At 40.4% G+C, this 16,484-nt stretch overlaps 2 protein-coding genes across 2 annotated transcripts in view; both read right to left on the minus strand.

Moving 5' to 3' along the window:
• Positions 1 to 2,776, minus strand: part of MSH4 (mutS homolog 4) — a gene marked incomplete at both ends in the record, with an annotated part of 85,863 nt that extends 83,087 nt beyond the window's left edge. The window contains one exon of the mRNA XM_081086058.1: positions 2,533 to 2,776. Within this exon, the coding sequence (XP_080942184.1) occupies positions 2,533 to 2,776 (244 nt within the window). The remainder of the gene's footprint in view (positions 1 to 2,532) is intronic.
• Positions 1,815 to 13,147, minus strand: RABGGTB (Rab geranylgeranyltransferase subunit beta). The gene is made up of 9 exons (XM_081087265.1): positions 13,086 to 13,147; positions 11,966 to 12,073; positions 11,071 to 11,268; positions 10,415 to 10,520; positions 9,561 to 9,613; positions 9,366 to 9,476; positions 8,483 to 8,608; positions 6,205 to 6,354; positions 1,815 to 5,861 (listed from the first exon to the last, which is right to left on the minus strand). Exons 1-9 carry the CDS (start codon positions 13,086 to 13,088, stop codon positions 5,721 to 5,723), a joined length of 996 nt encoding a protein of 331 aa, XP_080943391.1. The 5' UTR covers positions 13,089 to 13,147; the 3' UTR covers positions 1,815 to 5,720.
• Positions 13,148 to 16,484: the final 3,337 nt, after the last annotated feature.

The following is a 16,484-nucleotide window of genomic DNA, read 5'->3' on the forward strand; positions in this document are numbered from 1 at the left end:
CAAAGGTGAGCACAGTTCTCTGGAAGACAAGAGAAAACTGGGAGTAGAGCCAAGAAAGTCAAATTAAGAGAATTCATGAAACACCAATCAGAAAGGATACATGCACCCCTATGTTTATAGCAGCACAATTCACCATAGCTAAGATTTGGAAACAGCCTAAGTGCCCATCAGTAGATGAGTGGATTAAAAAACTGTGGTACATGTACACAATGGAATACTATGCTGCTGTGAAAAAGAAGGAACTCCTACCATTTGCAACAGCATGGATGGAACTGGAGAGCATTATGTTAAGTGAAATAAGCCAGTCAGAGAAAGATAAATATCACATGATCTCACTCATTTATGGAATATAATGAACAACATAAACTGATGAACAAAACAGATCCAGAGACAGAGAATCAGCGATCAGATTATCAAACCTCAGAGGGAAAGTAGGGGACGGTGGGGGTAAGGGGGAGAGACCAACCACAGAACTTGTATGCATGCATATAATCCCAACCAATGGATACAGACAACAGGGGGATGAAAGCATGAGTGAGGGCGGGGGGGGAGGGTTGGGGGTTAATAGGGGGATGAGGACACATATGTAATACCTTAATCAATAAAGAAATTAAAGACTGAAGAAAAAAAGAGAATTCATGAAAAGACTCATGAAAATCTAAATATATAAAAGCCTAATATGCTTGTGTCCCCTCGGGAGTTCCACCTACCTGGAGTTTGATTGCTCGCTATGACATGCACTGACCACCAGGGGGTGGTGTAGAACAAAGGAAGGCCCCGGCTGGTGGCCAGCAGCTGCTAGGGACCCTAACCTGTGCATGAATTTCTGGAACTGGGCCTCTAGTATTAAATACAGTGGAAAGGTCACAGGAGATGAAACTGAAAAGTGACCATTGGATTTGACATTTGTGAACTTACCATTAAGTTGCAATAGCATGTGAAAAAAAGTGATGGTTTTGCCATGGAGTGACCAAATATAAAACAAATGAGCTGAACTCACCTTGAAGGACATACATTTTGTAATATTAAACAATACCATTAGCCTGAATTAGATAAAACGTTAAGTTTAATATATTTTCATCATATCCTGGAGAAGGCTTGGAGACTTAAGTTCAGGAGCCAAAATGCTCACCATTCCTATCACCAAACTACACAAATTCCGTCCTTTTGTCATACATAGTTGACCCCTGAACAAGGGTTTGAACTATGCAGGTCCTCCTTATATGTGGTTTGTGTTGGGTGTTTTTAAATAAATACTAGCGATGTGTTTTCTCTTCCTTATGACTGTTTGTTTTTAATCCTCCCTGAGGATATTTTTCCATTGACTTTTTGGGTGTGGAAGAGAAAGGGAAAGGCAGAGAGAAATATCGATGTGAGAGAAACACATCCATTGGTTGCCTCCTGCAGGCTCCCTAGGACCAGGGCCCCAGCGGGAAGGAGCCTGCAACCGAGGTGCACGTTCTTGACAGGAATTGAACCCAGGACCCTTCAGTCCACAGGCCGATGCTCTACCCACTGAGCCAAACAGGCTAGGGCTGATTTTCTTTCTTTTTAAAAAAAATATATATATATTTTATTGATTTTTTACAGAGAGGAAGGGAGAGGGATAGAGAGTTAGAAACATCGATGAGACATCGATCAGCTGCCTCCTGCACACTCCCTACTGTGTATGTGCCCGCAGCCAAGGTACATGCCCTTGGTCGGAATCAAACCTGGGACCCCTCAGTCCGCAGGCCGACCCTCTATCCGCTGAGCCAAACCGGCTAGGGCTGATTTTCTTTTTTTTTTTTTTTTTTATATATTTTATTGATTTTTCACAGAGAGGAAGGGAGAGAGATAGAGAGAGTTAGAAACATCGATGAGAAAGAAACATCGATCAGCTGCCTCCTGCACATCCCCCACCGGTGTGCCTGCAACCCAGGTACATGCCCTTGACTGGAATCGAACCCAGGACCTCTCAGTCCGCAGGCCGACGCTCTATCCACTGAGCCAAACCGGTTTCGGCAAGGGCTGATTTTCTTAATAACATTTTTTTTCTCTAGCTTACTTTATTGTAAGAATACAGTATTAATACATATAAACATACAAAATACACATTAATTTATTGTGTGTATTATTGGTGGTAAGGCTTTCCGGTCAACAGAAGGTTAAGTTTTGGGGGAGTCAGAAGTTACACAGGGATTTTCGATTGGGTGGGGTCGTGGCCCTAACACCCCACACACTTACACTGTTCCTTCAATGGCCAACTGGACTTTGGGGGGGCGGGGGGGGGGGGGTCGCGGGAAGGAGGGTCATTATACCAGACAGTTCAGTCTTCCTCGGGACTTAGCCATCCGCCATCACAGCCTTGTAATCAAACCAGTTTGCACTGTCAGCCTGCTAATCACTCTGACCATCACATTTCCAGAGCACCCGGTTCTCCTCTTCCAACCAAACCACTACTGAGATTTCTCCGCTAACCACCAACCACCTCCCGGAGCCCCCGGGGGCCGCAGGCCGCCACCCACGGGAATTCCCCCCACCTCTCCTTGCCTCGAGCGTGGGGAGCCAGCAGGGCGCTGGGCACAGGCCCCGGGAGGCTGCTGCTGCTGCTCCGGTCGCCCGCGGCCCCGGACGTGCCCCAAGGGGTGGAGGCAGAGGCCTTGGCTGAAGGGAGGCTCTGAGGGGTCTCCTGGAGTCCGAAATTGTAGCGGGGCCCTTGTGACCAAGGCTCCGCGGATGACTGGGAAGCCGCAGGGACGGAAGGCGAGGTGGATGAGATCTCCGGCCTCAGCATCCTCACACTCCGCAGGCACCGGGAGATTCCGGAAAGGCCCTTCGCCCTCGGACGGAACAACGTGGCTCAGGGACAGAAGCGACGCAGGAAAAGGCGGGAGGGCAGCGCGCAGGCGCAGAGCCGCAGGGTGCAGGCGTAGAGCAGCGCGCAGGCGCGGAGAAGCAGGGCGCAGGCGCCCAGGACTGCAGCTTTCCACACCCGCAGGTCTTTCCCCATCCGCTCCTAAGAAAGTACTCCCAGTGGTTTCCAATCCCATCACCTCCCACAAGATTTGGTTATGAGCTTAATCTGAAGTACAGCCCTCCTCAACCTGCAGGTTATCACTTGAACGGAATTTATGGCTCACCAGTGACCATTAGTTTGCCTCATTCTTCACTTCCCACCCCATTTCCCTCATCCCAAGGCCTAATTTAGTATTTCCCACATACTCCCAAACACATTCGCTTCTTAGAAATATGACTTTATTTTAGAGAGGAAGGTAAGGAAAAGGGAAACATGGATGAGAGATCAATCAATTGGCTGACTCCCGCACGCCCCCTACTGGGCATGGAGCCCCAAACCCAGGCATGTGTCCTGACCAGGAATCAAACCTGTGACCTGTTGGTGCCTGGGTCAGTGCCCAACTGAGCCACATCAGCCGGGGCCACACTAGCTTCCTTTTAATGCTCGTGTTTTATAGTACAACACATCTAACATTGGTCTTGTGGCTAAATACAGGAAAGCCACTAATCTTACTGCAGCGGTTCTCAACCTGTGGGTCGCGACCCCTTTGGGGGTTGAACTACCCTTTCACAGGGGTCACCTAAGACCATCCGAAAACACATATATAATTACATATTGTTTTTGTGATTAGTCACTATGCTTTAATTATGTTCGATTTGTAACAATGCAAATACATCCTGCATATCAGATATTTACATTACGATTCATAACAATAGCAAAATTGGTTATGAAGTAGCAACGAAAATAATGTTATGGCTGGGGGTCACCACAACATGAGGAACTGTATTGAAGGGTCGCGGCATTAGGAAGGTTAGAGAACCACTGCCATACTGCATAAGCACCCACAAGACTGTTACCCTTCAACCATTAATAGGAACCAGGCAAACAATGGATCTGTCTTGGGAGAGATTTAAAAACGGCTCCCAATCTCAATTTCTACTACAGTGCTTTCACACAGGTAATTTAGTTAGGAGCAAATTACAAAATTTCAAACTATAGCTTCTCAACAAATAACCTTTGGGAAATTAAGTTCTGTATCTGTTCAGTTTTCATAAATATGGAAATAGTACCATGGTTTCATAGAAATTATAGGATTGAAAAAAAAGAGTAAAATACTCTGGATACCATTAGACATTCCTTTAAAACATTGATTTCATGCAATTAACTATAAGATATTCACAGCATAGTTCACCCATATGCAGTGCCCATAGACATCGAAACTTCTTCAAAAATACCATTTAAATAAGCTGTTCCATCCAATGACCTCCAGGCTTTCAGAAAGACTAGTGTATTATCAAATGCTATTGGACACTCAAAAGAATCTAATGTAAGCACCTACATGCAAGATAAAATTGACACTGGTCAATGTGTTAAGTGAACCATCATTACTTGGGCAGAGGCAGCTCAGCCAACGGTTCAAAAGCCTGTAAAGAATGAAGAAATGACAAAGAGAGTAAGCTGAGTCTAGGTGGATCTTCCTGTGCCTGGCTGAGACCACAGAGAGATCCAGGGGCAAGCAGAGCCTTTATTTTATAGCCAGAGGTAAACAAGGTAGTGGTCACCAGTTACAATGTTCTTGTTTCACTTGTTTTGGCAGCACTTGCTGCACCTCTCCCAGCCCATTAGCTACCAGTAAGACGTAGGGAGCGTCATAAGGTCAAGCCCAATTATGCTGAGGGCTGTGCCCTCTAAGCTGCGACTTGTTTGTGGCTTAACCCTATAGCTGCACCCTACAATTACTCATGTGGAAAACTACTCCTAAAATGACTAGTATACAAGATATTCCAACATGTTTAAAACAGGTTTCAACTTCCAAGAAAAATGTTCATAGCATGCTCTCCCTCCTGGGAGCAGGCCTGCCTTTCACCTCCCATCCCTGGCACATCACTTTGACCTTCCTCACTTCTAAGCTCCAGGGACCCTTCCTTTGCATCTACAACTTGTTTCCGCAGTCCATTTCTTCCATAACTTACTTCTACTTCTGTGATCTTACAAATGCTCTTAAAAATAATATTCATAGAAATACCTTATTTTCACCAAGAATGCAAGACAGGAATTATAGTCTATCTGAAAGCACATATACAAAAGTATTGTAACTATCTCCTGTTTCTTTATTGGGGGGGAGCCAACCCTTTGGTAGTCAGTGGCTGGCATTCTGACATAAAATGTAAAAAATTAGCATAAAGTGTAGCCCAGATATCAATCATATTCTAAGATGGTGAACTGTCATTTACCGAAATTACTCTGTGACCAACTCAGAATAACCATGCTCCTATGAAATAACTCCCAAATTTCAAGTTTATTTCACTTTGTGCATCTTTTAATTCATGTGGGGCATATCAATATTTATCATCAGTTAACAATTTCATTGACATAGACCAATTTACATGAACTATCTATCATTACATAACATGGAGGGAGCAGATGGGGAAATCAAGTCAAATACAAGACTTCATTAAGTAGAGTTCTTACTCTTAGGGAAATTTAAATACATTGAAGTGTAAACAAAATATTGTATTCAGAATGACAGCATTCTATAAGAAAAGCAAAAGCTGAAGATAGGCCTTTATTTTACAATATGTATACTTATATAATTTATTAAAATTATCACAATCACAACTCATATACAAAATATTAACAGTCATTTTTAAGTATGACAAACACTTCAAAACAGAAATTTTAGGATGACAAAATTATACTAAGCAACTTTGCATCAATGAATCTAGCTCACTAGTTCTGGCTGAATATTCATTCTCCGAAGTACTTCTTCAGGCATGCAAAAAACAGGATTAACAGGTTTAATTTGTTCTTCTCCCAAAAGTGACAATCCGGCAATTCCAAATAAAGTATGAAAAGGATCTACCTATAAAAAAATGAGAATTCAGATTAGGAAACCCTGCTTCTGAACGATGGTTATATTGGAACCCACTGTATTTTCTCTACTTGAATATATGCTTCAAGTTCTCGTAATAAAAATGGCTTCAAATTGTGCTGTTAACCATACACTATTTTGGAAATGTCATGAGAAATTTCTGCAAATTTGTTTTACTATTCTTTGCAGTCTCAAAAATTACAAAAAAAAGCATACTGCTTTCAAAGCAACACTAGGAAATACCATCTATTTCTAAGTCTGGAATAGCTTAGAACCATAAAATGGAAAACACTGAAATGTAATTGTTACATGAATATGTCAGAAATGTACTTGCCATATCTCCTGGCCTGTCTGCAAATCCTCCAGTTTCTTCATCTTGACATGCTAAGATAAAACTGCGCAGTTTCTCTCGATCAATCCAATGAAGCCTTCCTATTATCTTTAGGGAAGCCAACACCCACCATGAATAGCATACATCTGGTAACTAGGAGAGAAAAAAAGCCACAAAGTTGCCACAATTTTTATTCTCTAGTCCACTTGGGTTGGGAGGGGGAGGAATCAAGCACTATACTGATATGCAGTATTTGAAATGCTGAAATTCATAAACATAACTGCTTAGAATTAAAGATAATCACCGGAAAAGACCAAATACTCTAATTCATAGAAAGGTTTGCTATGTGTTTCAGTATTTTGTGGGGGAAAAAACAAAAACCCATCTACTTTTATTCTTCTGCAATGAATGCCTAACTCAGTCCCTTACTCAAATAGCTGGTAGTAAGGCTCATGAAATCTATGATGATGGATATTGCATATCCCCAAGTAGAGCATTTTCAACAAGTACTCCCAGGTAGCTATAGATCTGCAAAATCACCTGAAGCCTGGCCCCTCAAAATACAATTTAAGAAATTCAAGAGCCCAGCTGGTGTGGTTCAGTGGTTGAGCCTATGACAATGCCAGGAGTCATGGTTTGATTCCAGGTCAGGGCACATGCCCGGGCTACGGGCTCGATACCCAATGGGTCACATGCAGGATAACATGTACCCACTGACTGGATACGGCCAATCAATGATTCTCTCATCATTGATGTTTCTATCTCTATTTCCCTTCTTCTCTGAAATCAATAAAAATATATATTAAAAAAAAAAAAGGCGCAGAAGACACCACTTGAGGCTGAATGCAATCTTCAGTAAGATCCTTGGGTAAATCATTCACAAGATGGCCAGAGAAGGGAGGCAAAAGAAGAAGAAAATGGGGGGACCTATAATAGCCAACAATAAAGAAAAACATTGTCCTACATTGTTAAAATGCTGGTTCCTGTCAGTTGCCACTCCCAATTGTTTAAAGTTGCCCAGGTTTTCCATAGGACCTTAACTAGAAACCACCTGTGGTTATTTTCCTACTCCATTCATTCCCAACTCATCAGAAATATCAAGCAAACAAAAGTGATAAAAGCACTATGCACCTAGAATATATTTTTAGGGTTAGGACCCAGCAAACTATAGCTCAGGTCAAATCTAGACTACCAACAAAGAATAGTTTACATGTGTAGTTTTAAAAATGTTTAATTGACAGAAAAATCATATGAAGCACAAAATGTACCCATAATTTTATTGCAACAGAGCCATGTCCATAATCTTACTGTCTATGGAAGCATTTCCTCTTCGGGCAGCAACAAGACCATAAACTACAAAGCTGAAAATATTTACTACCTGACCCTTAAAGACCCAATTTAGAGCTTAATGTGTGTGACCTAAACAAAACTAAACTTAAGAAAAATTAATTTCCTTCTTCCAAGTCCAAGTGTCAAAAATTAAAGGTTTTTCTTTTTTGGGGGGAGGGGGAGAGATAATAAAAATATTGAATAAAAAGTTTTAGCAATTAAAAATGATCCATTGTCCCTTCACACCCATAAACCAACGTAGAAGTTTCTATACTAGATGAATGTGTTCACTTAACAGTAGTTTGGCTCCCAGACATACACCATTTAATGCATGAATTATTCCCTGGTATATACCCAGAAATTAAAAGGTTTGAAGAATTAGCTTCATTTCAATGCCTGAGAAATGCAAGGCCCTGAGAAGGATGAGAGAGAAAAGATCCACTCAGAATTTAGATTATGTGTGAATATAAACATATTTTAAAGCTAAGAATATTTGCCATTTTTGTATGCTCCTTTAGATAATTCAAGAATTTACTTCGGGATAGGGAAAACCAAAAAACATCAACTTATAAAACAAGCATCAGAAGGCGCCACGCACATCTTTTATTCAAAAGTATATTTTAGATACAGAGGAACTTATGCATATTACTAAGTGAAAGAAGCAATTCTGAAAACGCTACATCTATATAATGCCAACTATATGCATTCTGGAAAAAGCAAAACTAAAGTTAGTAAAAAGATCAGTGTTTCCCAGGGATTTGGGGGAGGACAGAGGGGTGAATAGGCAAAGTACAGGGCCTTTTTTTTCATGGTACAATAGAAAAATTATAATGAAAGGAAGATAAAAAGCTAACTATCAATTTACAAGAGCAATATTGAAAAAGTTAAAGTAAAACAGCACTCACTGAAGTTATAAAGCTGTTAGAACACAATGTATCTTATGAAACAATACCTTCTCTGGCCTTCCATTCAGTCCACCTGAAGGTAGCTGTCGTTCACAAAGCCACCACCCAAGTAAATCAGAGTTTACTTGGTGCAACTGATTAGTAATAGCCAGGAATCCTGTGCAACAATAGATCTAAAATTACAGACATAAAGTACAGGTGTATAATAATCTGCAGTAAGTGATGAAAACTACTCAATTAAAACTCCATTTTATGTCTAAAAATTTCCTTACAATTGAACATGGAAATATCACATAATTATTTGGGAAAAAAACCAACAACACCACCTAAGCATACTATTACTAGGATCAAATTTTGCAAAGAAATACTATTGTCATAAGTTCTCTATGACTAAGATACTATTTTATTTCACAACTATTTATATGTATACAATGTTCTCTGGCATAAGCAAATATAGGAACAAACTGCTTTCAATTATTTAGTTAAAAACTAATACAGCCCACGCCAGGTAGCTCAGTTGGTTAGAGCACTGTAATCTGGATACACCCAGGTTTGGGGTGCAATCCCTGGACAGGGCACATACAAGAATCAATCAATGAATGCAAATTTGTTTCTCTCTCTCCCTTCCTCTTCCTCTTTATATATATATAAATATAAATAAACAATAATGGAAAATCAAAATGTATTTTTGGTGATTACAAACCTACTTATGTTTGACTAGATCGGAGTGTTTCACCAGCAGGTGAATGTATATAAAGCAAACTATTGTAAAAAAAAAAAAAAAAAAGAGGCCTTCCTTAACCAGCAATTAATCAACTATAATGTAACATCCCACATTCATTCTAGTACCTTTGGTCAAATTAACTTCATTCATATTTAACAAACACTAAAATTGCTATTAACATATTTTAATCTGCATTAGTGAATTACCTGCCCAGCATGGGACTCAGAACCTGGCCTACAACCAAATCCACCATCAAAGTTCATGCACGATAAAACAAATTCAATTGCCTTTTCCACATTAATAGCATCCAGCTTCCCCTATAAACAAACAAAAAACAATGCCTATAAATTCCAGAGTAACCATGGACACTAATTAATTCCAATACAATAGTCATAACTTACCAATAGAGCCAAAGTTGCCACAGCACAAAAAGAGAATCTTGTATCAATTTCTCCTAAAAATAAAAGGAATCAAACCAAAACTTAAGTGTTACTAAACGCTTCTGATCATAACATATACAAGTTATTCTGTACAATTACTATGGTTAAAACTTAAAATTTACTTGTAGGTCTCCAGAAGGAAAGCTAAATCTAAAGTGAAATCATTTTACTTCTAAGAAAACTAAGATCTAGAAAAATGCTTTGACAAAATACAGCAAATTATCTGGAGTTTACACAGTGCCCAGAAAGGGAAGGTAATAATTACAGAGCCAAAAGGACTAGTCAGTTTCTAATAATAATGAACTTACCCTATTACATATAAGTAGATTTTCACATCCCATGAAGCAGCTGGTCTCTCCGGCCTGCACTGTATTCAGCCCTGAAGTAGAGATTATCTAATTTATCAAGTAAAATACTATTCCCTCCCTCCACTCAAATACTCAGTAAGTTTGTAAAGTTTTTATCATCTTTCCTTTGCCAGTAAGCAGTTTTTTAAGAACTTTACAAACCCACCAAATATTGGGGGGAAAAAATTTCACCTACCTTATCTTTTAGACTGACCCCCTCTGTTCCAGCGCTCCTGTAGGCTGACATAACTAGCTCAGTGCATGCTGGAACTTCCAGCAGACTATTAAGTCCAGTTAGACCAGCTGCTTAGTGGGACCTGAAAAGATGAAAAACTTTTTAAAAAACTTATATAAATTAGCAAAGTCTCCAATTAACTGTACTTAAAAATATGCAGCAGAGCTTATTACAAGAAACACCAAAACATTTAAGATTGGTATATTTGGTAGAATGAATTAAAATGACATTACCCCAAATATCTCCAGCAAAAGAACCATCTTCTTTCTGTAGACTCTGAACATATTCCACAACTTTATTTACATCAATAACATTAATACTATCATACAGAGTAAGAATCTGTAACAAAAAAAGTTAAATAAATACATCTTCAACCCTAATTGATTCTAATGTTCTTCAACTGTCTTTTAAGTCAAGCAGGCGTCCTTTTGTCTAGGAATATTATAAACTTTCCTCAAAAATGCAAAGTATCTTCTATGCAATAAAATTATAGGTATTAAAATCCAAACTTCTAAAAGCATTTTTCTACATATAAATTGTAACTTAAAATTTTAACTCTTAAATAGTCTAACTTATGTAGACTTTAAACCCTCATTTGTGGGATCTTCAATATCAAAATTAAAACATGTAACGCCACCTTGTGATTTCCAAATATTTACATACACTAAACCTTTCACCATCCAAGGTCTCAGTGTAATTTTAGAATTTGCATCAACTTTGAATTCAGCTAATACATGCCATCACATCATTGACCTTGTTAAACAGACTTCATTTGCAAAACTTAGGGTAACTTTTTGACATACTCATTTTATTACATTCCTGGTTTCAAATTTCCCCTCAGGTTAAGAGCATACACTACCAAGATTGCCAAATTTTAATCAGTATTTACCTGGACAGCACTCAGAGTGTACAAAAGATGAGGATCATGTCCAATACTAGCACTTATTCCACCACACTCGTGTTGACATGACTTAATAAATGCCAGAATTTCTTCTTTATTCATGCGATTTAGTTGTCCCATGAGATCCATTACAGTCAGACCCCAATAGACGCCACTCATTCTCAAGTACTCAGACATACAGTACTCCTAAAATACACAATTACTTTAATGTGTCAGTTTGAATTCATGCTGGGTCAGAAACCAAACATATAAACATTTAATCCTATCAATGATAAGTTTAAATTTGTGGCTCTCAAATTTGGGGGACAGAAGTTCCACTATCTGAGAAGTGTATGATAAATTCACTTGTGACTGACCAAACAGGGCTTTAACTCTTCCAGGAGCCAACCGAAGAGTAAACGAGAAGACCTACTTTTTTTTAAGTTTGGGGAGAACATCTTTCAGAGTACCTACATCGCATTTAACGACTCCATAATGACATGGTTATGGGAACATATTACTTAAGAATTTATCAATACTAGGTATTTTCCATGGTAATCCAGCTGTTGAGACACTAAAGGGAAAAATATTTACTTCCAGGTGAGCTGCTCACTACTTTATTTAAAGATCGTCCCAGAGAAAAATTATTCTATAATGTTTAAAACTCAAGGTAAAAGTTTTTCAAGGTCTCAGAGTAATTCTAGAGCTAGTGTTATTACACATCAGCTGTAAATTCAGATAATACATGCCAACACATCATTGACCTTGAAAGTATTGCCTCAACTACAAAAGCAGAAATTTATTCTGTACTTCAAACCTCTTAGAATGGGCCATAAATATTGACCCACTGACTGCTTATGGAGAATAGTCTTCTTTGAAACTTTCAACATAAAACCATACATACATAATCATCTTTCTTTGAGCCATAGGATGCAATATAATCTGCATGCTTCTCCAGTAAGAGGGTGTCAGGCGCATCTGGCTTGATGGTAACATCCTTCTGTGGTGTACCCTTTCAAAATAAAAGCAGTGATTTCATAAACATTTACCTTTTAATGTCTGACCCCAGGACACATTCAATACACATCAGAACTTGAAGCTCTTGCAATGACTCAGGTTATTTTTCAGGTCTCAGAGTAATTCTAGAGCTAAAGTAGTCGTAATCAACTTTAGATTCAGAATACATGCCGGCTCATCATAGACCCAAAAAATTACCTTTATCGATTGCTTATCTTTCCCTTAAAGAGTAAAATAAAAACTACGGAGTACCGACGCTCACAAATTCAGGAGAAGTTATGGTTTACATGTGGCAATAAGCAAGCGGATGCATAAACATACCTAACTAGACAATAACTTGCAATTAAGTTATTTAATGAAATTTTATTAATCTAGAAACTCGGTTTCAAAGCACTTTCTACGCACCCAAGTTATTCCATTGCTTAAGCAAACAGTCCCCCGTTAGCCCCATACTCTCCAGCTTTCGTCAGTTTCTGAATGTCTAACAAGCCCCCAGGCGATGAGAATGCTGGTCTAATTCTCCCCATTATCTAGAACTTCGTGACTGACACTGAATTGTATTCATTTTTAAGTAGGTCATGACGATTACTAAAAAGAAGTTACTAAATTTCTTCCAAATTCCACTTAAAATTTACCACCTTACCAGTCACGGTTCTAAAGATTGAGCCACTAAATACATATGTATAGAGAGAAGGAAAAAAGCAACGCCTACATGGTCTGATTTTGTGGGATTAAAAAATCGGGCCTTTGAATCCCGAGGCCCGCCCGACAGGAGGAAGCCTGCAGGAAATGACAGGCGGCAACCGGCCCGCGAGGTCTGCAGGAAACGCTGAGTAACATTTCAGCCTTTCTGAGCTCTCAAGAAACCTCCCAAGGCCCGTGGCTTAACCTAACCATTCTCCAACACCTGCTAAGCCACACTACAATCACTGAGCGGCTAAATACTACGCCGTGCGGCCTCCTCCCCGACCCAGCGGGACTGCAGCGCAAAGGGCAGCCACACTCACCATGTCGGAGAGCGAAAAGAGAACTGAGCTCGTTGGAGGGTGTAGTTAGCAGGCTCGCGCATGCGCAGAAGCACCCCTCAGGTCCCCTCCGCCGCCTGACATAGTTGACTAAGCTCCCGCCTGTCCCATTGGCTACACTAGGACCCCACCGACTGCTTATAGCTGTCTTTGCTGCCTGTGCTCAAAGGTTTTGCCTCCCCCCACCCCACCTTTTACTAATCTCATAATCCTATCGTTTGGTCTGAAATAGTTTTAAGTAATACTATCTCAATTACTTTTTTAAAAAAATATATCTTATTGATTTTTTTACAGAGAGAAAGGGAGAGGGATATAGAGAGTTAGAAACATTGATCAGCTGCCTCCTGCACACACTCCCTACTGGGGATGTGCCTGCAACCAAGGTACATGCCCTTGACCGGAATCGAACCTGGGACCCTTAGAGCCCGCAGGCTGACGCTCTATCCACTGAACCAAACGGGTTAGGGCTCAATTACTTTTTTAAAAAAACTCTTTTTTAAAAAAATTGACCTCTCTCCCACCCCCCAACCCCCACCCCCACTCCCGCTAACCCCCCCTTTGAGAAATCATTTGCTCCTAAGGCTCTTTGAACTCTGAAGATCTGAAATGGCTAGTGCTTAGTAGAGTTCTTGCATGCTGTAAGTGTTCATTGTTTGCAGTGACTATTAATAAAATGTTCCTGTCCCCCTCCAATTTGCCTTGTCCATTCAGGGTCCAGCCCCTCACTTCTTCAGGAAGTGCTAATAGCAGAAGTATTTGTAAATTACTTTAGAAAAAGGAAACATCCCTGCGCCTTTTAAGAACTTTCCACAGAATTCATATTTGTTGTGCTTTCTTAGGTCTACTACTTAAGCATTTTTGAGCACTCATTCAAAAATATTGGCACATCCTCCCATGAAAATGCATTGCATTTGTTAGGGCCAGAAATATAATATTGGGGACTAGCTATTAGCTATAAGAAATAAAATAAGAACTATTAATCATGTTCTGTTAACCATGATGGTTTTGTTCTGATTAAAGAAAGCACATTCCAACCTGACTGGGAGTTGTATGCCCTGGGACATGGGAGCTAACATTGGCATGCAGTCCATCCTCTTGACCTGAGAACTGCCTGTCATGGAAAGATTTACAACCTCCTGGCTGAAACAATCTAGTCCTGGAGGCACCTGTTCTTTGCAAACCCCAGCCCCCATTACCTGTAATCTAGTCCGACGGCATCCAGAGGTACCTGCCTTCTATGATCACCTACCTCCCCCCACCCCAGTCCACATGACTTGTAACCTGTAATGATCATCCTGTGCCTACTTTTCCATACCTGTAATTCCCACTTTCCCACATAATCTTTGTCCTTCTACTCAATATAAGCAGCTGGCTTATAGTGGGATGCAGAGCATATTTTTGTGGATGACCTACAGCTCTCCCATACTGCTGGCATTATTGGAATAAACGCTCATATATGATTCAACCATGTCTCTGCTTAGTTGGCTCAAGTAGTGACAGGCAGCCCGCAGCCCTTGGTTGTCAGTTTGCACATTCAGTAGCGATTTGGAGAAGGGTTCTGCACAGTGACATCCATAGCTGAGAATGTTGAATCAACAATGATAGCTTTCATTGTTCCTCCCTTTAATTTTGTTGATATTTCCATTTATAGTTTGAGGTTCCATTATTAAATGCATGCAAGTTTATAGTTCTCTATTTCTGGTGATTTCAGCCTTTTGTCATTAAATCAGATGTGGGAGGAGTAACCAAGGGAGAGGGGGCAGTGTTCAGATCTCCTTGGTAAAGCAATGTTTAAAATAAGAATAATACAAGCATCAGATCCAAAGAGTAAGATTAAGATTGAGTCAATAATTGCTGAAGGAATGAAAAATAAGCCTCAATTCCTATTTTATAAATTTATTCAAAAATATGTATTGGAAACCAAATATTAATCTAGATTCTGGGAAACAACGGTGAACAAAATGGAAATATTTTTAGGTGTAGCAGACTGAAGGGGGCCATTTGCCTGTGCTCCTCAAAGCCCAATAAGACACGTAGAAGAGTTTGCAGCCAAGAAAGTAAAGATTGATTCAGGTGCCATACCTTAAGTCCCAGGTAGCTCATAATCAAATACCTGGCTTTCTGATGGCTTCTAGAGGATAGGTTATAAAGGGGAACAATCATTACTCATGGTGACTAAGGGAGTTAGGGTCATGGTCAGGGTCCTGGCCTCTACTGATTGGTCAGCCCTAAGGTGATGGTGGGGGTGGGGTGGGGGGGGCGGTAGTTGATCACTGCATCGGGTCCTAATGCCAACCAGGGCATTACTGAGTCTGGTTTCACAAGCATGTGGTCAGTCAGTGAGGTTGTTCTGGAGCTGAAACTCAACTGAGGCCTAGATGTTTTCTCTAGTTTGGCCAGTTTCTCTGTGGTCAACAAACCTGAGGCTTTGTTCCTAAAACTACTGGATGCTGACCAGAACCTCTTTGGCTTAATAATTAAGCAAGGGAAAGGGAGGGAGGTGAGTTAGGGTTTTAGGTGAGGCCAGTTCAAGTCAAAGGAAAAAAAGGGGGTAGGCAGATTAAAGAAAACAAGGTTTCTGTGTGTGATTACATAGAGAGCATCTGTTCTAGCAATTCTTGTAATGAATTCAACAATTATAAGTATATCTCCTACAAATATACTCGCCTGGGTATGAACTTTTGGCAGAATAGTAAGAACCTAGGGAAATTCCTGGGCAAGTGGGATAGAGAAACAGACAAGAAAATTAAACATAGCCAAATAGTTTTGGCAGCTTGCAGCCAACTTGTGAATTGAAAGACCTTATCTTCTCCTACCAAGAACACTTGAGAGGAAGTGGTTAATATCTCTCCTCCTTAACTGAAAAATACATAGCTTAAATCACCCTGGAACTGCTAAGGCAAGAGGAGAAAAGGGGGAAGGAAAAAAAAGGAAATTTATCTCACACACTAAACAGAGAAGTCAGCTGCCTTAGGATTTGCCATACAAGACATCTGGTGTTTGTACAAGCATCCTAAAATAAGCCACAACAATGTAGCCCAGGACTTTGAAACCTAATCTGCTACCCAAGATATCTGGCAGAGGACCCTTGAAACCTATAGGGAGAAAGGGAATAAAACCCCTTGAACCCCCACTGGGCATGTGCTCAGATTAGCTGGGTGGTCCACTTTTGCAATATGCTAAATACCCTATCTAATAAAGAGGTAATATGCAAATTGACCATCACCCCAACACATAAGATGGCCACCCCCATGTGGACACAAGATGGCCAGCAGGGGAGGGCAGTTGGGAAGGACCAGGCCTGCAGGGGAGGGCAGTTGGGGGGGACCAGGACTGCAGGGGAGGGCAGTTAGGGGCGACTAGGCTGGCAAGGGAGGGAAA

Source organism: Myotis nattereri (genome assembly GCF_964212035.1).
Source record: "Myotis nattereri genome assembly, chromosome: 3".
Classification (NCBI taxonomy): Eukaryota; Metazoa; Chordata; class Mammalia; order Chiroptera; family Vespertilionidae; genus Myotis; species Myotis nattereri.